The sequence below is a fragment of the Sprattus sprattus genome (assembly GCF_963457725.1).
Source record: "Sprattus sprattus genome assembly, chromosome: 18".
Classification (NCBI taxonomy): Eukaryota; Metazoa; Chordata; class Actinopteri; order Clupeiformes; family Clupeidae; genus Sprattus; species Sprattus sprattus.
In genome coordinates, this window is record NC_137916.1 from 22,530,952 (window position 1) to 22,557,548 (window position 26,597).

Genomic DNA, 26,597 nt, shown 5'->3' on the forward strand with positions numbered 1-26,597 from the left:
TGCTACAAGGTTAGGCAGGAACACTACATTACACAAGAGCTAGAACTAGTGTGAGCAACACACCAAAGACACAGACTTAGGGCCAATAGTTTTCCGCGTCAAAAAAAAGCAAATTCCGTGTCACGTTTTTGGTAATTCCGTGTCAAAAAAAAAACTGCCGTAAAATGCCTTTTGGCACGTTAACTGTATGAAAAACCATAGACATCCTATTACGTCATCGAAGCCTTACCTTATTGTTCATAGTAAAGCCTTTTGTCTGATATTTTTTGTTTTTAAAATGAGCTTTATAAACAAATTAGTCATTGCATTTGAATACCTGACATAACCCATCACATTTAGACAAATAAAGACATGTTTCCAACAGACAGGCATTCAAAATAATCTGAACAGAATATACGTAAATGCTATAGGCTTATTACTAGTGGCAGCAGCAGAAGCCACCAAACGTGAACGACAACATCTGCATGGGTGGGCACTGTGTTTAGAATACAATATGTAAGGGATAATGTATAGAACACTGGTCATTATCTGGAAAATAAGCCCCGACAGGGCAAACAGCACCCCCGACGCGAATGCACATTTTACCTCTGCAGTGCCTCAACAAGTGATAACGTACCACATTTACACAGGATGGTAAAATGCTTCTAGACCTACAATAATGATAATGATTGATATTGTTCATGTGTCTTCTGTAGATGTTTATTACTTCTTTGAGTTTTTGTATGCACTTCAGTTTGTATTTATTTAGAGATTTCTTTTAGAGCTGGCTCTATATTAAAAATGTCATGGCTAATAAAAATGTTCCATATTCCCTCGATGCTTGGCCATCTTATGATATTACAGCAAGACTCAAAACAATGTCCCCGACCCCTCTATTTGCCAATGGCTGTGGTTAACAATGCTGATACGCTGAGTTTACATGGCAACAGTGTGATGCTCCGAGATAAACTTTATCACAGGTGGAAGACCCTACGCGCATGACAAAAACATGTTACCGTGTTCTGGCAAACCTTCTGCAAAAATATTAAAATGAATGGAACAGGAAGGGGCGCAGATGAAGGAGAGATAAAAATGGGAAAACAATCAAATCCTTCATTTGTGTCTCCGAGGGTCTAGTTTCACTAAGCCCCATGTGTATTCAGTTATGTTCACTTTGCTAATTACAGCTGCACTCCACAGTTAATTACCCAGGTGGGATGTTGAGATGCTCACAGATAAGGAGGAGGTACTGTATCTCATGATCATCATCAAGCTTTCTTTATATTTTGTACTTAAAGAAGCCAAAAAAAGTTTGAAGAAAAAAATGATAATGTTTTTTCAAGGAAGGAGCATTCAATTCCTAAATTTCCTTCACTATCAATAACATGTGTTTGTGTGTGTGTAAGCTACGACTCAGAAATCCTAGGAAAATCAGACAGCAAGGCACGAGGCTCTAAGCAGTACACAGAACATGTGCTTAATCTCTCTCTCTCTCTCTCTCTCTCTCTCTCTCTCTCTCTCTCTCTCTCTATCTAGTGATGTGGGCATATATTACCACCATCTGACCCTTCAGCGTTGCACTTTCCAACGCTAGCTCACAGTCCATAATAAGCAAGGGTGAACCAAGTTATAATCTCACTATTATATTATAAACACACACACACACACACACACACACACACACACACACACACACACACACACACACACACACACACACACACACACACACACACAGGGCAATGCCTAATGTGACATATTGATTTGTCCTGAGCTGTTTTCCCTTTCTGTTTTGCCCCATCATGAGATCCCCATCACCACCCTCACCCACCCACTAATCCTGCCCACTCTCCGCAACCATAATCCCACATAAAGCCTGGCTTCATGATTATGTGATTATGGAGCTCTAGGATCAATACAAAGAATACAGTGTGTCAAGGAAACGAATTAAGAGATGTGATTCGCTTTGGAACGAAAGGAAATCAAAATATGTAAATAGAACTGTTAAACCATAACTTGAGTGCGTTTTAGAGTAATACTCTTTAATGTAGTTAATGGAACCAACCAATACAGGCTGGTGGGTTTCACTTTAATCCTGTCAAAGTTGTAACCAAGGGCATCAATTATAAAATGCCCCCCGAAAGAAGACACACACACACAAACATCTGAATGGCTCATATGTAGAACACAACCAGAGAAGTTCCACAGGGCTCTACATTCAGACCTTACTTAAAACAGTTTCTTCCTCACAGCACCTTAACAATCCACACACACACACCAACGACAACAACAACAGACCACACACTCACCCTTTCTCATCTCCCTCTGAAAGGTTTGAGTCCTGCTCTTTGGGCATGGGTTCCGTTCACCTCAATTCCATCCAGTGACCAATCATGTGAGACTAAGGTGGTCCCCACCCTTCTCTTCTTGTCCTGCATCCACCACTAAGTCAGTCAACAGCCATTAGAGGATTCCTGTTGGCACATCTGTAGAAGAGGTCCCCAACTTCACCGTGCAGTCAATCGGCAATGGGTTGGGATACCTGCTTGTGGAGCCTGAGAGAGAGCAAAAGACCAAAGCAGTTTGTCATGACCTACCCTTTTAAGGTACTGAAAAATCAGCCAAATATGAGTAGCCTATCAGACAAAGGTGTACAGTGACCCTGTCCAACAAAGAATTGTGATTATGGTTATGATGTGTTTACTTGGTTCCTTATTTGTTTTTATTCAACCATTTTCTGTATTTTTTCAGACTTCCCGCCTTTGGTAGTATTGAATTCCAAGGGCGACTTTGTTAGCACAAGAGATCATTCACATTGATTGAATTCTACAAGAAACATTGGAATTTGAAAGTATTCATAGACAAAAACTTGGGATATTGTGTTTTTGTGTTTTCTGTTTCACTTTCATTTACAGAGGCTGACAGAGATCGGTGACCCGAAGCTTGTCATTTTGAACACTAGGTGGCACAAATGAGTGGAAGTTACCTAAATCAACCTCACCCTTGACCTGATCTCTGCTGTTGAACAGCTGGATGACAGTACTATTGTTTTAGTTCTCCAGTGGCAATCCATCTAGTGCCCTTTTGAGTCATACATTGTGCACAAACTACACTTATTCTTAAAGAAGAATGGGTTACATGAGCTTTGGATAAAAGCTTTGGATAAATGACTCCTGTATTTCATTGACAACTCTATGCATTTTATTTACTATTTGGGATCAGAGACATGACGTGTCTTTGTCACCACATGCCAGTTTTGTTTTGTTCAGGTGTAATCTCAACTCATCTTGTGTGTAGAGTACAAACCTTGAATTAATCTCTATGCTAATGCTGGCTTAACCACACACAGCCGTGTTGGTGTGATTGTTGTCCATCACTGGTACGATTTTTGATGGGATTACTTCCCCCCCACAGAATATTCTGTTCTCCAATCTAAACATTGGGTTCTTAACAATGTTTTGCTACATGGCAGGATACGCTCAAAACAACATACCAGAATGTTTAAGAAAATGACTGTGGATTAGTTCACATACAGGCATATGTGGAATTACATAAATTGATTTGAATTTGTGAGAGAAGGAAAAAAATTCAGGTCAGTGTTGCTATGTGCAAACATCTCTGTAGTCTCTCATGCACACAAAGCTACAAACAAACACACACACACACACACACACACACACACACGATTACAAAAATGGATCCGGACATTTGAGAGAAGGAAAAGATATACATCCAGAAAACAAGTTGAAAACATTTCTCTCACACTCTCTCTCACTCACACACACACACACACACACACACACACACACACACTCACACTGTTCTCCCTCGGACAACCTTTGGCAGCACTGTTCTCAATAGCTGCCAAGAATGTGACTGGGTTTAAAAAACAAAACTAGCCTCCCCCCGCCCCCACCCCACCTCCTTTCCCCTTTCCTTCTCTCCTTCCTCTGATGCTGTTCAAGGTGCTCTTCCAGACTACACCACCCTCGTGCACTCACACGCGCTTCGCTCCCACGTCGCTAGGGAAACATAACTCGAGCTGTAGCAGAAAAATATGCAGGCAACGGCGTCGCTTGTGTGCCTGAAGCGCTCCCAGTAAGAACATCCACAAGGACACCATGTTCTTGACTCTTTTTTTTCCTGCGTGTGACCCGCGTCTGCACTTCCTCGCCTAATTACCGGAGGGTCCCAGCGCTGAACCATGCAGGAGGTTCCGTAAGGATCGGGTCTTAACTCGAAGGCCCTGTCTCCAACGGAACTGAGCGCACGACAAACCCTCAAATGCTCCTTCCTTCAGGACATAAAACGTCCAATCTCTCTCTTTCTTTTCACAGGAAAAAAAACAACTGAATAAACCTGGAATCAGCAGGGGATACGGAGGGCGGGCTGCAGGAACCCCTCATCATAACTCATCAACACTCTATAAAAAAGGAGCGGCCGCACTTTCATGTCCCTCCTTTTTTTTCCTCCAGCACTTACCAGAGGCGGATTCTCATATGCCATATGGTACAGAGAGATCTAAGAGCAGCAGCAGGATATAGGCTAGGCCTCGCATATAGCATAATGTGGTCAGAACAGAATACAAAGCCGGCAAGACCTATCTTTATATAGTGTCTCTATGAGTGTGTGTGTTCATGAGCTGCATCTTTGAAAAGCAAATAAGAGAGAAAGAGAAAGGAAGAGAAAGAGAGAGAAATACAGAGTGAGATACAGTGACATAGATTGAAAAACAGACAGAGAATAGAGGGAAACCAAATGTGAAAAGTCCGCACCAACCATTTGCGGCAGACGTTAAGCAGCCATGGACTCTTGTACAGTACTTACCTCTACTTATATAAAAGTTAATTTCCTGGATTATGAAAATAACTTGTTCATTTGACTCTATTTTATAATCATACACAACCAGCTTAGATTCAATTTTCAAAAAGTGGCAAGGCATTCAAACACACACAGAAATTCCATCAAAGAGGAAATATTTGGAGTTGCGGAGTAAGAATGTATCTGTGTTGTGTGTAAGTGGGACTCCCCCTCCAGTCAGGATTCTATCTTACAGATGAGTACTCGCCGTCCTGGCAAGACCTGAGAGACCAAAACAGAACAGGAAACCCCAGACAAGAGGGGTGTGTGTGTGTGTGTGTGTGTGTGTGTGTGTTTGACTAGGGGCAGAACTAATAGCCTTGATCCAATTCCAGAACTCATTCATAACAAGAATAAATGGTCTTTAATCCCTGCACTGGTGATATACAAACTGACTTGAGGGAGTTGAAAAACAGCACCTGATCTAGCCAGCAGTCTGTCGCACAATAATCCCAAAAGTCCAGAAACTCAAACAACCTGCAGTCACCCCTCTACCATCCAATCAGGAAGCTTGACCCCAAATCAAGTGAAACAATCCGTCCGTCAACATCCCTATCTAGTGTTGCACGCATTTTGAAATGACATCAATGGTTTATCTGTATTTTTGTTTGTAGTGAACGTGCTATTGCTACTTGTGGAGATACTGGCGGCTGTATCTTGTGTGTGCGTGTGTGCATGGGTGTGTGTGTGTGTGTGTGCGTGTGTGAATAGACCTAACACAGGAGTTACTGTGATGCGCTGTAGCAGACACTGGCCCACTGATGAAGGCATTTCCTGTTCACCATTCTCCTGTAGCCAACACAGCTCTTTAATTAGGTTGCGTCGTCGGATTAACACTGCTTCCCGTTCCCGTTACAGAATGTAACGTCTGCCTCTCGCTGTCCCAGGGGGGATCAGGGGAACCCCCCAGCAAGGCCCACAACGGTCTCAACTTCACTGGACCAGCTGTCCATAATCTGGTCGCTTCCCCCTCTGGATGGCACGATTGAGGGATATGTGAATGTATGTATGTGTGTGTGTATGTAGTTGTATGTATGTGTATGTGTGCGTGTGTATGTGTGTGTGTGTATGTATGTGCATGTGCGTGTGTATGTGCGTGTGTTTGTATGTGTATATGCGTGTGTATGTATGTGTTTGTGCGTGTGTATGTATGTATATGTGCGTGGGTATGTATGTATATGTGGGCGGAGTGGTTTTGGCAGCGGTTCTGACTGGGAACCTGACTACTGCTCTGTGCCTGTGTGGTCCGGGTGGTGATTATAAGGCCCGTATCCGACTGGACCGAGCTCAACAAGGCTCCCAGTCCCTATGATGGCACAGGGGATGCAACTAGCCAAACTGACTTCACCGCAAAACACAGGGATCAATGTATAGATTTTCATGAAGTCTGAATGTCTGAAAGACTACATGTGTAGGTTACATGTATAAATAGAGTGCGTAGAACATCTAAATACATACTGACGGACATGGATACATACAGAAACAAATCTTCTTGTAGAGACAAATACACACCCACCCACAGTCTCACACACACACACACACACACACACACAAATTACATTATAGGAGAGCGACTCAGAAGCGAAAAAAACTAATAATTAAAAAGAAATAAAATAACCTGGGAGGGAAAGAGGAAGGAGAAGAGGAGAAGAAATGGGGCTGTATGAGGTCTGCCCTGGACCTGGCTGCGTGCCCCGTGGAAGAAAAGCAGAAACTCATTTACTTTCCCACTGCTTGTTTTCATTTCATATCCTTTCCCCACAGACCCCCATCGCTCCCAGTCTTCCCCACCCTGTCCCATCCTGTTCCGGGGACAAAGACACAGTCCAGACTGGGGAGCAGAGCAGAGCAGAGCGCCTGCCAAGTGAGGACAGTCTGTTTGTAAATACATGTGTGTGTGTTTGTGTGTGTGTGTGAGAGAGAGACAGAGAGAGGGAGAAGACAGAGAGAAAAGGAGTGAGAAAAAGGGAACATACATGAAGGGTATTTGCATGCATGTAAAGCTGTGTTCACGGTTAACCTGTTTTTTGAAGCTGTCAGCATCTGTTTTACAAAATAATCCCATGAATTAGAAAAACAGACAGTTCCCAGAAATAACGGAGTTCGGTTGAAAAAAGTTCAACTTCTCAGGACAAAATTGCCCTACGACAAGTGCTTTTTCACAAGCTGAGCAGTGAGACATGTTGTTTCCCCTAACAACCACCAAAAACGGGTTCTAAGAGTTTCTGTTTATTGCAGTCGCTAGCAAAGCTAGCCTGTTACCTAATTCTGGCATAAATTGTTACTTTGTCAACTACTTTTTGGAACAGTGTTTGTTTCAACATGAAAAGGGCTCTGACCAGCGTGTGATGTTATGTGTGAACACAGCCACAGTTTGCTGCTTTGGTGTTGTGGGTGGTGCCAGTGTGTGTGTGTGTGTGTGTGTGTGTGTGTGTGTGTGGGTGTATTTACAATTGTGTTTTACACATGCAGTCTATACCCGAGCTCTTCGTGAGCATTTCTTTATGGGGTCATGTGTCAATGGGAGCAGGAATCAATATTCAGGGATATCCGTACCTCCAATTTCCATACTCAAGATCTAGTAACATTTCAGGGAAAATGCTTGTATGGTTGTGTTGTGAATGAAAGCAGTAACATTGCAGGGACAAGCACGTCAAATCCATCTAGCACCATCTGCTGGACTGTCCGTTGCCCCGTCTAACCAGGCCTTGCCATGGCGTGTGTGGAAAGGCACAAGAGAGACATGTTCCTAAATCGAGCTGCGTGTATGAACAGTGAAAAATCACTAGGAAGTGCCTGAAAGGTTATCCCAGTAATGTACCCGGAGCAATGTTTGTGAGAGAGGTTTACGTCTCTAAAACGGGAAAACTGTGGGCCCAAATTTCATAGTGCGATGAGCACCGCAAACTGGCTGTGCATATCAGCATCCGTGCGGTGGAAATAGAATGGGATACGATACCTATATTTGCTCATTACATTGACACAACGCAGGGCACAATCAAGCACAAATGGGTTGACTAATTAATGGATGTGGCAATGATGTCGTTCTTTATCAGCCAATCACAACGATTTCACAACAAATTATCGGTCATGAACGGAGTGATCTACACCAGGCAAAACAGAGGTTCTTATGCTGGAGGTCTGGCTGACATGAAATCATATTGAAGTTTCACGGAAAAGGTGAAGGAACTCATTTTTACATGAACTTCCACGTCTGTGCACGGGCACACCCCAGCATTGCCCTGATCCACCCATGTTTGCCCTTGCGAGAATCTTGCTCATGTTATGAAATTAGCAAAATGATTTTGCCAAGTTATTAAATTAGCTTTAGGCCATAGCCTACACTGTGGACTTTGCGTGTTGCCAGCTGCGTTGGCCTTCAATGAAATTATGGCCCTCTGTCTCCATGCTGGTTTCTAATTACAGCAAAAATTTTATGAACCCAATCTCAGCACACGTTCCCAAAGGGTCTGTCTTCCTTTGCCACAGAAACACATGGAAAAAAGGAAAGACTCACATCAGTCTTACATGTCTTACCACAGTCAGTCTTACTACACGCTATCACTGGGAAATGTAGTCCTCTGTTGATCACACCAGTCATTCTAGTGTGAAACCTATTGCATATATGTATACCAGGACTGAATGCATAAGTCAGCTATATGGACATCAAACCACATACCAATTTGTGTGTGTGTATATATGTGCATATGAATAACAACTTATTACATGTAAAAAGCCCTATCTGTTGTGCAGTGTGACACTACCTAACATAGCGTGTGTATGACAAGTCCTCTTTACAGACATTCATTCTGTGCGTCCGTATGCTGCAAGTAACAGTTAGGGTTCCGTTAAAAGAACGGCGCAAGGCCCATTAGCACTCAATACAGAGGAAACACACTGGAAAATCACTGCCTTGATGAACTACTGAATCTAATAAAGCAGCTTTAATACCCTCCAATGTGACGGCTGAGGAAACACACACTACTGTTAACTTTTCAAACAGTGTGTCTGTGAGCTGGGTTGGATATTTTGGCAGAGGGAGGCAGTTTTCCATAAACACCCAGCTGCAGGAGTCTGGTCTTTGAGCCGTGAGTGTGTGTGTGTGTGTGAGTGTTGCTCGATCCATACCACACCACACCATACATCATACACACACGCTTCAAACACATCTGATCTGCGCTTGGCCAGCCCCAGGGATGTGTGGTTGGTGTTGCAATACACTCTGAATTACACACACACACACACACACACACACGGTTCGACACCCACACACACACACACTGGCGTGAAGGGAAAAATCTCAGTAAGTGCACAGGCATTGGAAAAAAGGGTCTGGGATAACCAAGGGTAGTAGCTGTGTGTGGATTCTCCAGCTCATTGAAACATGAGCACGGAGATGTTTGGTTGCGAGATGTGGGATAGAGGAGAACTGCGATTCGAGAATGATGGAGTGAGAAAAAGAGAAATGGGAAGAAAGAGGGATGTGGGATCGCGGAGAGATACAGGGAGGCTTCGGCAGAAAGAAAGACGGGGGAGACAGACAGGAGTGAGGGAAAGACGGAAAGCGAGATGAAGAGGTAGAGAGACAGAGACAGATGGCGTAAAGAGTGTAACAGAGAGAGAGAGGAGAGAGTGAGAGGGACAGACAAAGAGAGACAGAAAAAGATAGGGGAAAGAAAAAGAGAGAGAGAGAAAAAAGAGAAAGAGAAAACTGAGCAAGTGTCAGAGTAGCTGCTGTGCCAGCAGGATGCCGTTAACCCCCCCCATCCAACCCGATACAGAAAACACACACACACACACACACCACATGGCACGTTTTATGAAGTGACAGGAATGTTTGCTGCCTGCGATCAGCATGCCAACTCTCCTCTCTCCTCTTTGCCTACCTGGCCCCGCCCGCCTGCCCGCCCACGTGCCTACAGTCTAGAGGGCGTCTGCATCCCATCTCCAACCCCCCCCCCCCCCCCCGGATGAAAAGAGAGAAGGCTGCGAGTCCCAGGCCTCAGACATGCTGTGTCTGCAAGCCTGCCGTTCTCTGGCACTGGGCCACCGTGCAGATCCTAACACCTTCACACACTTCCCCTCCAATGGGACCACAGCTGGCCGCCAGACGGGGGGGGGGCAGAGGCGTGCTGACTGATGTGAGAGTAGAGAGAGGCCTACACCCCCTGTTTAATAAATGGGTAGCATACTTTAATGATGGTGCTGGTGCAATTTATTGGAGATAGTGGAGGAGCTACATGAACACTGATTGGCACTCATCACTTTGATTGATGTATTAATGGTGTGTGTAAGACATGTGCACAACGCTCTTAGGAGCCGTTTAATAAACGTGTAGGACAGGTTTTCGTCATTTCGCATTCGTCAGACTTGGCCACACCTTGTACATGGACGAGTTTGTCTCTGAGTGTGTGTGCGTGTGTGTGTGTGTGCGTCCAAGGCTATGCCTCTGCACAGGATGTTACTATGACATTACTGGGTAATTATACTGCCGTACAGCAATAGAATGGAGCACAGAAGGAAAATTAAGCTTATTAACAAAGAACATTCTATGATCAAATCAGCTACACCCTGACATGTAAAGCTGTGTCACAACACATGCAATCTAAAGTGTGTATGACAGAAAAATCATCAAAGCCTACCCTATAATCTGTATGTAGTGTAATGTACTTAGCCAGATTTATAATGGCACGTTAGCATTACAGGTAGTTGTAATGATATGGCTGTCATGGTGTATTAGAGAGCTGTCATGACAAAAACTGTCATTGCAATTCATTTGAACACAACTGTAATGGCAACATTACACTCATGACAAGTAGTGACAGAACACAGCATTTGTGGTGGCAAATTTTGTGATGTTTATGACATAATTATGTTGACACAAAAGCAAAGTAAAGTTAATGGTAAACGTTATGTTGCTCCCAGATGATAAGAGTGAGATGTGCTTTTGAAAAGATTTCTAAAAAAAGAAAACAGGGCAATAAAAAAAAGACTCTTCTTGTAAACAAGTTCTCTTGTAAACAACCACAAGTAATCCTCAACATACTGTAAATGTACACTGCTCAAGAATGCATCAAAAAGATGTATCTTGACAGACTGATGTCAGATCAGAGTCATATCCAGCCGGAGTCAGCTGGGACCTGTCTATAGGGTTTTCAAGAATTCAAACACGTGTAATTGGAAGAAGACTGCCACTTCATTTGGTCCATTTCACTTGGGTCTAATTAAAATGTTACGGGGCAGCTGCAATTTGAGTTTTGAGTTTCCTTTTATAAGCAAACAACGCATGCAGACATTAAAGTCACGTGTCTTTAGCCCACGCTGGATCTGCGGAGATCACATCGGGCCTGCCACCTCCGGCACTCATTAAAATGTTCCTGGCAGGGGAAGAGGTGGGATACCTCAAGGAGGGCATCAGAGACAAAAAACTTCAGAGAGTTCTATGTGTGTGTGTGTGTGTGTGTGTGTGTGTGCGCGCACGCTCACAGATTGACAGACCTGACAGGCCTTACATCTGCGCCAAATTCCCGTCAGGAGTATACCTCACAGGCTTAGCGATAACGGTGAACGGGGGGGTTGGGGGGGGTAAGGAGTTGAGCGGAACAGAAAATGCATCAGGGCAACCGGTGTCAAAGACAGAGATGAGAGGCAGCTTCATGTGACAACACTAACCTGGCCACGACCCGTCAGAGGAGGAGAGAAAGAGAGAGGGAGGAAAGGTAACTGACAAAAGAGAGAGAGCGAGAGAGAGTGAGTAAGAGAGCGAGAATGTGTGTGTGAGCAAGAGTGAGGGATAGAGAAAGAGAGAGGGAGAGCAGTATTTATCTCTCACATTTCAAGTTATTGAGAACTGTACCAGTCTTGAAGAGCTTGATGCTACTGCTAATGGTAAAAGTCTGAAAGCAAAGCCTATTTCTGTTTCAGCCAGCTCATTATTGATGCTAACTGACCAACATCCTGTGGGGCCCAGCACTTGGTGAACATCGTGCAGTCACAGACTAGGTGAAGTCAGAGGCCTGTAGGGGGGGACAACGTCAGAGGGAAATTCTCTGTAATGCTGCTCCGGCTTCTAAAGAAATCTTTTAAACCGCCTCAGGGCTATCTATCAGGAAGTCTGTGACTTACGGGATATGATTTCAAAAGGAACACACTGTAGCTTTAACGCATCGTAGTCAACTGTGTGAGTACTTGACCGTTGATCTTAACACAGCCAGCAACATAGGTTAACAGTATAACACCTGTTTAACATCCTCTGGGAAAAGCCAAGTATGAAGCACCATGCAAAACCATGGGAGTCACAATACTCACAAGAGAAGGCAGCTTAGCTTTCAATTCCATTTTGAGGGGCTGTTTACTGGCAGCATGGACAAAATGGTGAAAACCAAAAATTGGAAGCAACAGTCATGCTGAGGGGCGTGTGTGGAGTGTAACACATCAAAGGAGTGTTTTGAGGTCACGTCTCTTCTCTACGTTCCTGACACCACTTCCTAAACACCACAGTCTGGCACCTGAAAAGCTTAAATACTTCTCATCTCCCACTACAGAGCGAGAAGGAGGGGTAGAGCCTAACCGTCTACCGACGAGCCAAACCATCGCCATTAGCAAGCTGCTGCTGCTGGTGCTTCATGGGTGGCGGTTGCCAGGCAATGCAGGAAGGACAGAAGGGGCTCCTTTCCAAGAACGAGCATTCATCTCCTGATGTTTTGGCGCAGGCGCCCTTCTCTGGGCTGCATGAAGCGCTCGGGCAAGGTGCAATGGCCACACGGCCTCCTCACTTTAGCCATGGCCATGATATATGTTTTTGTCGAGTTTGGAGTATCCATTTACTGTACATATGGCCTTAGTTTGAGGCATTAAATTACAGCAGTTTGTATCATGACGGCATGCTATCATTTGTGGCATTGTAATGTTGTAGGATATAACTATGTTAATTATTATTATTTATGTATTATTATATTATTTATTTTGTGATGTATTATCTTATTAGTATCAAGTGTATATTCCATTTCTTTACAGAAATGACAGGTTCACAGAATGAAGGTTTGTTATTTAGGAGTACCAGAATATTATATATTAATATAACAGATATACTGTAACTGGTGTTTTCCCAAAAGTCTTCTCTGGGTTATCTTAATGACACATAAATGAGTCAGGCGGTTGTTGAGCACTTGAACAAAAACCTGTTCAGTGGGCTTACAAGGGTTAAAAGAAATGGTTTCAGACTTGACTTTTCCGAGATAAGGTAACTGTTAATAACATCTGTATGCATGCCACCGTGTCGCTGTGTGTGGGTGTGTGTGTGTGTCCCTCTGTGTGTAAAATGCTGAATCTGACATTTTTATTCTCCCAGGCGTAACTAAGAGAAATTAGCACAGCTGCTTCAAACCTCACTTGGTCACACACCAGAGCAGGAAAGATTAGTGAGTTGGTGTGTGTGTGTGTGTGTGTGTGTGTGTGTGTGTGTGTGTGTGTGTGTGTGTGTGTGTGTGTGTGTGTGTGTGTGTGTGTCTGTGTTCCGGTGTGGGTATCTGCCTGACCAACTGCCTTTTCTTGGCACCACAGATGAAGTCCTTGGCTGAAGTTGAACAATACTCTTTGTCTCTCCCTTGCATAACACACACACTGACAGACACAGACACAGACACAGACACACACAAATAACACCACAAAATGCATAGGAGCTAATCTATTCTGGAAAGGAGTTTCACGTAACTCCAGTATGCAGATGCTGATCAGTTCACACACACACACACACACACACACACACACACACACACACACACACACACACACACACATACACACACACACACACACACACACACACACACAGGTCACAGAAGCAGGCCCACAGCTCAATCTAGCAATGCTTTGAAACTGACCAATCCAGAGGCCTCAGCCTGTTCCCTGTGTGTGTGTGTGTGTGTGTATGTGTGTGTGTGTGTGTGTGTGTGTGTGTGTGAACCCTAGCCATGAGACAGAGCCGTACGCTTTAGTCCACGGATCGTTGATACATCCCTGACGCGACAGCTGGAATCACCTGTCTACTGGAATCTCTCCGATTTGTCATAACTGAGCAAATCTTGTGAACGTACACACACACACACACGTTACTCTGGCAATCAGAGGCACAAATAGCAAATAACCAACCAATACTGCCCTGCAAACACCAACAGCAGCTCAGCTCAGCTGGCACTGATTCAAATCTAGTTAGCTGGCTAGCTGCTGAATGTTGTCAATGCATATTTGGTAAGTAATCTGCGGATGTTAGAGACACTAGCTACTTAACTTAAAATGCCTTCAAAAAGAACTACCAGATACAGCACGTTAGCTGTCTGTGAAAACCTGTGTGTGTGTGTGTGTGTGTGTGTGTGTGTGTGTGTGTGTGTGTGTGTGTGTGTGTGTGTGTGTGTGTGTGTGTGTGTGTGTGTGTGTGTGTGTGTGTGTGTGTGTGTGTGTGTGTGTGTGTGTGTGCGTGTGTGTGCATGGCGAGTATATGTTCCCAGGGTTGTGTTCGCACAGACATCTCCTCCTGCCGCTGATCCGGCAGTTTTTCCCACCGCTGAGCCCGAGGCTCCGACACAGCACAGAGAGCAATCGGCGCCATAGCAACATCCACAAAAGGGGAAATGCAAGAGTGACGGGCATGAAGCAGCAGAAGGGCCTCTGCTTTCACCCTGAAAGAGTAAAGGAGAAGTGACATGTAGAGCGGGAACGAAGAGATGGGGGACAGAGAGACAGCAGGGAGAGTGGAAGACAGAGAGACAGGCTGAGATAAAGTCATTGTGTTTGTATGTTTTCTGTCAACATGCTTCCATGACATAAAGGTCTGCTTTGTTATCACACCAACTTTTAACCCCAGCAATAGAGAATGTAACTGCATGCGTTTCTTGCACGGCCTGAGACAAACAAGGGTGTCTACAGGCATGTGTCAAAACACATCAGCATTACAGAGCCTCGCCCCATCTCAGGGTACACTGCAGCACTTCTGGCCTTGCAGTGAAATATGCAGTGGCTTAGATGGTGAAAGCACTGAAGACAAACTCAGCAGCTATTTTAAGTGCATATTAATTAGCAATGACCTGCCCACGCTGTTAGTGGTGGACCATTAGCTCATATAAATAGCAGTCTCCTCTATGAATCAGCAGCTATAAAAGTTCCCGCAGGCCCACTCCTGGTCTAATAGCATTACTGGGCTCTCTGAGCTTTACGCCCCACATCAGAGACACATAGGCCTACATTCCAGATTGAGTTGCTATCAGCGAAATGGGTGGTATGAAGACATGGCCTACTAAAGACCCCCTGAGAACCCAAATCATATCTTATGAGAGCACAGGGAAGTAAAGTCTTGTGGAATCTGGGATTTCCTCTCATCATACGACCACTACTGCAGCTAACCATCCAGTAACAGGCCACTTGTGTGTGTGTGTGTGTGTGTGTGTGTGTGTGAGTAATTTGGAGTGTATTGCACAACAAACCACACATCCCTGCCGTAAGCCAAGTGCAGATGGGATGTTTGTATGATCTGTTGTGTGGTATGGACCGATCGCATGCCAGACCAACAGCTCCCCAAGCAAATCTTCTATGGTGAGCTACTTAATAGAAAAACGAAGGAAGGAAGAAAATCTTCCTTCAAAAAGTCTGTACTCAATCCCCGACACCTGGGAGACCAGTGCTCCTCTTCTCACACAGGAGCGGCAGCCTGTGAAGAGGCCAGGGCAGTGGTAGCAGAGGAGAGGAGGCAAGCCAAGAGACAGCCCTCTCCCTGGTGTGACTACCTTCCCTTGTCCTTAGGTAAGCTTTAGGTACATCATAAGAGCACCAGCTAACCCAAAAAAATCACACTTAACACCGGCGATCCTTGTTCTGATTTGTGCAGTGCTGTTGTGAATGGTGCATCCCATCGGTAGCTGTACCGATGCTGCTGTTCTAGCTGTGGGTGTACCAGTTTCACAGCTGACACGCTGTCCTGAAACAGATTACAGTAGCTGTGCGAGGCCGACTAGGGAGCAGTTAAATGCGCTGGGGCTTCAGGGGTGAGACGAGGCTAAGGCCAGCCATGACTCACAGCCTTTCTCCCGCACCTGCCGTGAACTTCTGCCCCGGCAGCTCGAAACAGATCTGGGACAGGAGAGAGAACCCCATATTGATGCCCCCAACCCCCCCCCCCCCAATGGGTTCCAGGGAATCCTGAGAGAGAAAAGTGCTTATCCAGCAGCCACTGGAAGCAAGGACAGTGGGGGCCTCAGAGCCTTGGGCTGCCTGCCAACAGACAACCTGCGTCTCTTTCAGCCGCTCTGCTTAAAACATATGCAGAGTCCAGCACTGTGGCCACTCTAGCAACAAAAGCTGAATAAAAAGTTCAACGTATATAATAAATGCACATTGTTTCATATGTTCAATGTTTGACGGAAAGTATGACTAAAATCAATGAAATGTCTGTAGGACTGTCTCTGAAATGCACAGAACCAAAAGAGTAGCTTACAACAGTTCAAGAAGTATAAAGAAAGAGGGAAAATACTTTTCCCGGTCAAAGCTTCCAAACGGTCACAACGGAGTTTGAGGAATTCCAGCAGTGATCCCACTGAAGTAAGAAATTAGCTGTAGTGTGGAAAGGGCCTTATCATCAGGCTAAATCCCTGCTGCTTGCACGCAACAGACTAGAGCAAAGCTCAGAGGAGCCCCGTGTACGTTAATGCTTCTAGAAGTTAACAAGGACACTGTAAACAACGCAACAGCAGGTCTCCATGGGTGAACTCACCCCTGTCACCTCAGGGACCTGACATTGGGTAGCAATGAGACAGGGACAAAATAAACATAGCAACAGTATCTCTGCCTGAATCGTTTCCCTCAAACGTCCCAAGGGTGTTGTCTTGACAACGAGCTTCAGCCATATAGCCCATTTCCATTTGTTTTCCCTCAGTTTACATTGCAAGTCATTTTGTCCCCACTCATGTTAAAGACACTATTCACGAAAGCCAGAAATCCACAGCATTCAAACATTAAAACTAATTTAGTACGCTAAATTCACCCTAATATGATTTGCTAAAAAGGCACTTTTGTCTGGACGTTGTGGACTACCGACTGTGCAGAAATAAATACACCTCAGTTTGACTTCCACACAAGGCAACAGACAACAGACTTGATTCTCATAATCAATGGAGATGTCTGCACTGCAAAAGAAATACTTGTGGTGAGTCTGTTAATGTTATTTACTGGACTATTCTGGGAGTAAAACAGGAGGGTGTGCATCTGATTTTGCCTTGTGTTTGGTGGAGCTGAAAGCTCCCTCTGTGTCTGTCTTAAATCACACAGCACCTGAGAACACAGTGTGCTTACTGAGAGATAAGGGATCACCTTCTGAAGCGGAGAGACGGGAGAGGAGAGGAAAGCGCTGCAGAGCAGAGCAGAGCAGGCCAGAGTGTCCTTCAACCCACTGGAGTTCGGAGTGCGTTCATGTATGAGACGTGGTGCTGAAGAGCGTTTTGGAGTACTGTGTGTGTGTGTGTGTGTGTGTGTGCGTGTGTGAATCTATGTGTCTGAGAGAGAGAGAGAGTAATTGGTTGAAATGGTTGGTGGCTTTGTTACTGTACGTTCTGTAATGTCACAGTGGCAGGGAGAGTGTAGGCTATGCGTGTGTGTGTGTGTGTGTGTGTGTGTGTGTGTATGTGTACGTGAGTATGTATCGTGTGTGTGTCGTGTGTATATGTAACAGCGGTGTGTGGCGGAACGGAATGTTCTCCCAGAGGGGCGGGAGTCAGAGATACCCAACGCACGGCTCGACTGCGGCTGGTCAAAGGTCACCAGAGAAAACAAAAAAAACATGTGTGTGTGTGTGTGTGTGTGCACGCAGCGTGAAGTGATGGCAGCTCAACGGGAGAGATATAAGAGTGTGACATTATGTGTGTGTGTGTCCAGAGCACGGCGAGTTCTCGCTCAGACAGAGGCAGTCAAACAGTCGGTCTGGACACGTTCCAAAAGAACAGGCAGGCAAGTCAGACGGTTTCTGGCGACTTTTTTATGTCTTAGGTGCCCCCCCCCCCCCCCTCCGTGCCCTCATATTACCCACCTCCATGTTGCACAACACAGATAGCCACATCACTCAGCCCTCATAGCTGGTGACAGACACATGATGGGAGGAGTGGGAGAAAATGAAGTGGAGGGAGGGAGGGAGAGAGAGAGGGAGTGAGGGAAAGAGGCAGAGAGCGCAGGGAGAGAGAGAGAGAGAGAGCAAAGAGGGAAAGAGGCTGGGTCCCTGTGCAGCTTCATATTAACATGAGTTCATATTACACACGCTAGCCATTACTAACTGTTGAGATGGTTCCCTAAGCTCGATAAGATAGCTAGGATAGTTTATAGCCAGGTTAACTGGCATGAAACCTGTTGTGGAGGTTTGTGCTCCATAGCATCCTGTTAAATACAGTCTGGTAGGAATACATGACACACCTTACTTCATTTATGAAAGACTGAATGTGACTGTTATGAAGCTAGTGTTGATTTTTTTCCGTATGTGAAAGAGGGAGAGAGACCCATTCACACTTTATATGGGAGAGTTACTGTGTTCGTTACTAACTACCAGGTGGGAAAAAATTGGACGCATCCTAGTGTTAACCGCAGGACTGCAGAAATGTTGCTAAACAAATGTTTAAACCGCAGGTAATAGTCAGGAAATTATGGTAAACACACAAAGACACACACACACACACACATATACACACATATGCAGTCACACAAATGCCAGCCAGTCAGCCATTGCTGTATTGTTTTCCCTGAGCCAAATGACCCAGAAACCAGCTGGAGACTGACAGTGGGCTGATGAGTTGTTACTCATTAAGCTGTGTGTGTGTGTGTGTGTGTGTATGGCCCTGTGTGCTGTGCTAGGCTGCGGTCGTGTGTCCTCATATGTGCAAATCACTATCAGCTCATAGACACCAGAGGGAGGGGAACAACAATACTGCTATCACTGGAAAAAGTTCCCTGGGTTACCCTTGACAAATAACTATTATAAACAAGCAAACACACACACACACACACACACACACACACACACACAGCATTTGCATAGAGACTGAAAAAAAAAAGAATGGACAGAAGTAGGGGTGTGTAAAAATATTGTTTTACAGATGAATTACGATTCAATATTGATCTGTAAAATTTCTGGATCAAACATTTAGGCTACTATCTATTATTTTCTGGTTTCTATGTTCATTTCCGCAATGACTTTATATTAAAGGAAATCCAATTATTACCAGCCCTTCCCATTAGATGTTGCTCTCTCGTTCAACTTGTGAGAATGGTGAACTGTGAAGGAAAACCTTGTTACGATGTTACAACCATTTTCACTGTTCCCTTGTTAAAGCAACTATAATCATGCGTGCCTCAAATAAAAAAAGACTTCATACAAGCCTTTGGCCTTTTCTTTAGGACAGTTTATCAGCTCCGGTTTAAGACATCCCACTTATTCTGAAAAAAAAATATCATGATTTGTCCCGTATTTCCTCTTTCCTTAAACTTTAATATCAGGTTTGAGAGCCATGAAATAAGGGTTATGGGAACAGAATTTTCTCACTCGAACATTTTCTTTTTTAGTACTTTTTTTGTGCATGTTTTTGCCTTGAGATGGGACAGTAGTGATTGACAGGAAAGGAGCGGGAGAGAGAGATGAGAGTGGGATCGGGATATGACCATTAGTTGGCGTTTTGGTTCTTGGACCTATATATGGTTGGGATGCTACTGCTTGCGCCACAGCTCCCACATGAAAACATAACTTACAGATGATCGAGAAGACATTGGTAGCGCAAAGGGGTGTACACCCACCAGAGTTTGCTGAGCATTGGTCTAGCTGTCCATTTTTTACAATGGCAAACAGGTGGATCTGGTCACCCTACTTACACTAGATGTTCTTCAACAGAATATGGAATATGGAAAGCTGCTATATAGCATTTCATATCTCATTCCAATCGAATTGGAATTGAATTCAATCGTATTTAATCTAAACATTAGCTTGTGAATTGGAAATCGAATCAGTGCATCTGTGCCAATCATATCAGGGCATCTGTGAAAATACCCATCCCTAGACCCAACATCAACCTATCCCATCCTATTCCCATCAACACTATGCTAAAAACAAAGAAGATGTATATTACCTCATTTGCATGTCGTTCCAGGACCAAGAAGTAAGCTAAGGCCTTGTGTCGAGTTTGTTTGCTTTCTTGTATCCATAACAACAAAAGTCATCTTAGGCCCAAGCAAAGTAGGAAGCTATAGCGCCCTGCATATGCCCACTTTAGAGAGAAAGAGAGAGAGGTTATGTCTCCCCATATCCAATTCATAGCTTATATAAAAGGAAATCCAATGCCCTGAACAGCAGAAACCATTATGAAATCTAGGTATGTGTCGCACATGACCATGTCCAGCCTAACAGGCTGTCCACACAGTCTGCATCAACCATTCTGCTTTAATCTGAAACAATGTGCCGCTTAGCATCGGAAAAGACATAAAAATCAACCCTTGGACAATCGCTCCCGCCAGACATGCCGCATGAGGTCCAACAATGTAGTCCCACAGCAGTGCCACGCACGTGTGCTGCCCCACTGGCACATAACAGAGTTAAAGTCGCAGTAAATCTACACGGCGCCAGCACATGTGGGGATTTCTGCACCCTGGCATGTGACATTAGAATAGAGAAAAATGTATCCTAGAGTCTCCACATGCAAAACCATGGGCTGCTCATAACTGCTAATAGGAAAAGTGTCTTGGATGGGAGCAAATAAATCCTTGTGTTGGGGATTTTGGCCTTGCAAAAAAGACAATGGGTGAAGGTGGGTGAAGGTTCAACATCTGTTTTAAGCTTCTTTGTGGTGATTATGCAATGCTAATTCAGTAATGTTTCATTGCACCTATTTTGAACTAGGCTCTTCCTGATTATAAAAGCGTTGTAGTACATATCTATGTATTGGTATATAATAATAGATTAGATACAAATATACTACAGTAGATTAGATAAGTGCGCTCTTTTCACTGATAAAATATAGACCTTCCCTGTACTGTAAATTGCTTTGAATTTTTGTCTACTATATGAAAAAGTTATAAAAGAGCAACATACCATATTGTACTATATTGCCAGCCTGAAAGGTATTATAGTTAGCATTATATTTTGTGTCTATTATGTAAATTGCAGTAAATTATGTATTATGTATTGTTCCACCATGGGAAATCTGTGGTACAGTAACAGTTAATGAAAAGGAGATAAAGAAAAAAAGACCCACTTTGCACTGTCAGCATAACCTTGGAGTGCTTCCCGCGTTGTGTGTGTGTGTGTGTGTATGTGTGTGTGTGTGTGTGTGTGTGTGTGTGTATGACCATATAGCATTGCTCAACACAGCCATCCAGATCACATAAGCACCAGACGTGAAGTTGCCACCTGTCAGTGTTAAGAGTGCTGATCCCAGCACTATGAGGCCAAAGGGTTCATAAAGGCTGTGCCAAAAATCAGTTCTATATGGCCTACGTATTTCAAATGCAGCCGCATGCAGTTGCCAGAAAGATTCTCAGGGTCCCATGACATATTGCTGGAAGCCAAAAACGGGTACAGTATAGAGCTCAGAGAGATTGGCAAACCTTTCAGGTCAAAAATACAAGGGCAATGATAAACTAACATGCATATGGAGAGAGCCTGACAGCATGGAGACATTTGTGTTAACTGCTTTCCCTTTCGGAGTCGTTTTTCCCCGTTTTCTTTTTAGACTAAAGTAGGCCTTCTCTGCTTCTTATTATGGTTCATTTGATGTTTATGGCTGATCTTTTTCTCTTTCACTGAGGAGAAATGGTTGACACGTTACATATTTAATTTCCATTTTGTATTACTTTCCAAATATTTTGGTGGGGAGTTGCACTATTTGTAAAAAAAATGTTACCTGAATGCATGGCTACAGTAGCAGAACCAAGTTACTGCTTAGCTGAATTTAGAGAGAGAATATGAACGACGGATGCTAGATTGCCACATTTCTTTCTCATATCTAATCGCTACCGTCTCTGCAGTAATCTACCTACAGCAGAAGCTGCAAGATTGCATCACAGTGTCATGCCCTCAACGTACCATATTTGTTGAAAGGGTGGATGGCTACTGCTTTCCTTGTGTCAGATGCTTATCGTCAAACACATCTGTGTACTACTTGCTTACATGCACAGACTGTACATGTCAATAGCAAGCAGTCCTGCTAGTCGTGCAGTCCTGCTACTAAACGGTTTGATAAAACTCTCAGGAATATGTAGACATTTACAGGCAACAAGCGTCATTCTTCTGCATTAACAGACCGCAATCATTCCATTGCTGCTCCACTGCTGGGACAAACAAGAAGTCTGTGTCCCTCCATCAAACCAAATGGAATAACACGTAGAATTTAAAGGTGTGCTAAAGCATTCTCAGACTAACAAACAGCATTGCACTACTTCCTTTCTCCCTTTGATGTGGATGCTGACTTCTAACACATCGCTACTAGTTCACACACACTCACCCTTGTCCATGTGACACTAGACGGTAACTGTAAACAACTCCTTTCTCCTGGTGAAACATGGAGGTGCTGAAACGTATTTAACCATTCCTCTCATTTAAATCTCTCTTTCAGGACTCACACAGCTAATTAACTTCATAATATGTTGTTTTAACATATTTTGTTTCCTAAGACTCAGACCATCCACCACAGTAATCTTAGAATTTTGCTGAGCTGCTTGGATTAGAATAGACTTTACAAAGAATGCACACGCGCTGGCTCTGGTTTAGGATGCATTCCAATAATTGCTGTGGACTTCTGTAAAGCGAGATATAAAGGTGGCGATGACTCTGGAACAGAACTGACCCAAACCTGGCCTAGATTTTGATTTAATGATTTAGAGAATTATCTAGATATGATCTCTCTCCTTTAACATCTGCCGCCCTCTTTGACTTAAGTCCTCAGATGCTTTTGAAGAATTGTGTTCTCACCTAATTCACGCTTCTGCACTCTCTGAAGGGCAGGATCTTAAAAGGGCACTAATAATCAGGACTGCATTTCCTGAGGGTGTCATGGAGCTACCATCGTAGTGACTTCAAGAGAGAGAGTTCAAAATGATAATCTCTCCATCATTCAACAATGGTGGTGGTTCAACAAAAGTCTTGGGAAACGTTTCGATTTTGTGTTTTTATTTTACCTTTCTTTTTCTTTTAAATGGGCTCATATAACCTTGGTATAACTAATAGGCATGTAGCATAGCAATGGAATTTACTTAGCTTGTATATGAAGCCAATATTTTGAATCAAAGACACCATTTGTTCCCCACAATTGTATGATATGTTTAAATTTTGTTTTAATCTATTTCACGTATACTCCAGCGGCCATTGCTAAGCACTGTTTAGAAGTTTCTAACGATGATGTTCTCTGTTTGCAAATGTTCCAGATATTCCTAATGTAAATAGAAGACAGAGGCCATCCACCGGTGCTTAAGCCCCAGGAAAATCCTCTTTGCATTCACTTAAAAAATGCCTGGTAAGAACAGGGACATTTGGCAGGATATACATTCTGCAGATGTCAGAGGCATAGCAATTACAAAATGCTGGTCAAAATCAAAATCAAACCCTTTCATTTGACTCAAGTGCTTACCAGAGGTATTATCAATGGAACATGCCATCAGCTGCAAGTGTAGAGATATACCCAAACCTAGACACAACCCAGACAAGACACAAACAATCCCCTTATAAGAAAGGAAAACATCCACTGATTGTGACTGGAGAAGCAGCCCCCAGCTTTAGTGACAGCCTGGCAGCATCTTAAACAGAGGCCAAGACCAGCTGGGGCCTTGGACAAACTTGACACCGCAGTGTAGATATTTAAAGCCCCGCTATTCATATAGCTCAGTGAATATTTAAACAATGTTCCCATGCGACCCTGTGGATAAATACTCCCTGCACTGAAATCCAAACACTGTGGCAAATGTATAACTTAGAGTCCAATATTAAACAGGTAATGTTTAATCTCCAGTCTTTATACAGCTTTGCTTTCATATGGCACTCTGAATGGTTATCTCTGGCTACAGTAAATTGTTCAAATCCTGGATCCTTGCTCGGTATCACAAATATTTGAACATGACTTCTTCTGGATGGGGAGTGATACTGTATATCAAGGCCGCATGTGAGCTTACCTTACACTCACTTCCTTGAGGCTTTTTTAATACATCAGAGCATAAAAATCAGCAACTCATGTTAAGTGTCATGTTGAATTTCCTCTTTCCTTTCAACATGTCAGAATTTAGTACTCCAAAATATCTGCAATACAGTGGTGTTGAGTCACTTTGAGCAAAATATTTGCAGTACATTTTCAAAACCTCACATTTCTGATCTCATTTTAAACCGCCATTAACGCTAGCGTCCTTACAAATATGTCACAAACCCAGGGTGTGAAGAGACATATGCTGCATACTCTAGATATAGGTAAGGCAAGGTCTAAATATAAACGCGCGAACAGAAAAAAAAAAAAAAAACTACCAGATCATGCAGGGCAGCTAACTGGGGGAACTGGTGACACCACAGAGGCTAAATTAAATGGTCAATGACCCTGGAGAGTCTGTAACCTAGCCTACTGCTAAACTAATGGCCCTATTAAGGCTTTCAGACCAGCGTTGTGGGCCAGTATTGAAAAATATGATAACTTGGTATGAATGATTAACACTGTTTAGTTCCTCCTGATGATAGACTGGTATAAAAACTAGGTCACTAGCTGCTACCAAGTTTGAATTAGTATCATAGGCTTCATTGTAACCTGAAGTTAACCCTTCCTACAAACTACCCAATCACACACTCCTGCCTGGGCCAGGCAAAATACCCTGCAAAATCCTGTTCCAGTTTCACATGACTACGTATTTCTTATTTCTTTCTTGTGATGTATTTCTTGATGGGATGTGATCACAAGATCAGACCCTCTTCCCTTCAATCAAGGCCAGTTTGTAAGGCCTGGTCCCTACCCAGAGAACCGGTCGTAACTCAGATGTTCTTGCAAAATATAAGGTGTAAATGGTATGCCATCACAGCAATTACAACTTGACAAACAATACATCTTGCAAACAGGCCCCAACTGTGTCAAGACAAGACTCTTCAGTTAAAGAGAAAATCTAATTTTGTTGAGAGTCGGAACATTCAACATACCTGGCTGGACAGCAGTAAGTGGCAAGTCTAAAAGCCTGAATGCAACACTGAAAAGGACCCAAACGGCTATAATCCTGCCAGGTGAATACATTTAATAACCAACATTTATTGAGTTAGAGAACCACAATATTCAAGTCTACAAGTATCTTCGCTATGACAACACAACGATTTAATTTCTTTCCATGCATCCACTGTCTGTGAGATCATTAATGAAAACATGTCTGTGTTCTAGACTCCCTGTCCCAGTTTAATTTGGGCTATTTGCTAACAGTCGTGTTTGCTGACTTTACTTTTTTTTCCCATTCTCTTTAATCAAAAGCTTGCTTTCGTTCCCACAGCGCTTGTCTATATGATACGGGCAACCAGACTGAATTGTTGTGTCAATTCCCATGAATAGAGTGAATGTGTATCATAACCCAGATACCCACGGCCTCTGGTTCAGATCTGGCCCTGTTTTGGCGCAGATCCAGCAGCCGGAGTCTAGGATAACTGTAGCTGCTGGTTTTGGAACAGATACTTAGTTTCAAGTCAGTTGGTATCTGGCAAGGATCTAAACTGTTCTCTGCTCCTGTGAAAAATGCTCTTTAGCATAGAAGTATTACTTTTAATCTTCACATGACATTACTCTCATTTGGGCTCACTCCCTTTTCTGCTTAAGTCCGCTCAGCTTTGATCTGTAATATGTGATGATCCTGAAGATATTTAAGGTACACTCTGCCATTCTAATCCAATACTACTTTTGGTCAAACTGGTCCTCATGGTTTTCTGGCTGACAGTGTGTGTAATGAAAACAAAACCTGAGGTGTTAGTACACAGTCCTGACTCTGTAAATGACAAACAAAAATAGCGGCTTGGACCAAGCCATTACCAATTCCAAACAATCAAAACATTCCTTCAAGAGCTCAAAAAGGCTGTTGAGCTGTTGAGCTCAAATATCAAGAACCTTTGGGCAGAACCGCAGGCTCTACCTTTAAATGCACTGGCAATCCCTGGGTCGGGTTTAGTGAGTGGACTGTGTTAACTGACCTCTTCAGAGGCTGGCCCACAGGAGAGGCCAAACAACACATTTCCCCTTCCTGGGCCGGAAGTCAATCCATTAACCCAGCCATTAGCGAGTTTCACCCTTATAGTCTGACAGTAGACATGGGCTGTTACCACGCCTGATTATTCAACCAACATATGGGGGAGAGTGAAAGGAGTGAGCATCTCTAGTGAGCATCTCTAATGACCAAACATCCAACTATCAATACAGCTCAAAACATTGATGCTAGCTCCACATCAAAAGAACCCGGTGGGAGAAATACAAACTATTACTGCAACGCAGGCTGACCACTATTTTTCTAGAGGTCACAATTCAATTCAATGTTTTGACACACTATTTTTCTAGAATTAATTAGCTGAAATGATTCAATTTTGTTGTTTTGTTATTTTGACAATTCTTCTTTTTTCACACTGACCTCAGTATCAACTCCCAAACATCTTCCCAGTACATTTTTTTTATAATTAATGTCTCTTTGTCTCTTTTTTATAATTAATGTAATCTCTTTGCATCAGTCTAATGTGCATCACCAACAAACTGATG

General features: G+C 43.6%; 1 protein-coding gene across 1 annotated transcript in view; it reads right to left on the reverse strand.

The window, feature by feature from the left end:
- The window catches only part of LOC308379325 (thyroid hormone receptor alpha-like), a gene marked incomplete at its 3' end in the record, with an annotated part of 39,184 nt that overhangs the window by 8,788 nt on the left and 3,799 nt on the right, over positions 1 to 26,597 (reverse strand). The window contains exon 2 of the mRNA XM_080856411.1: positions 2,289 to 2,534. Within this exon, the coding sequence (XP_080712537.1) occupies positions 2,289 to 2,335 (47 nt within the window). The 5' untranslated portion in view covers positions 2,336 to 2,534. The remainder of the gene's footprint in view (positions 1 to 2,288; positions 2,535 to 26,597) is intronic.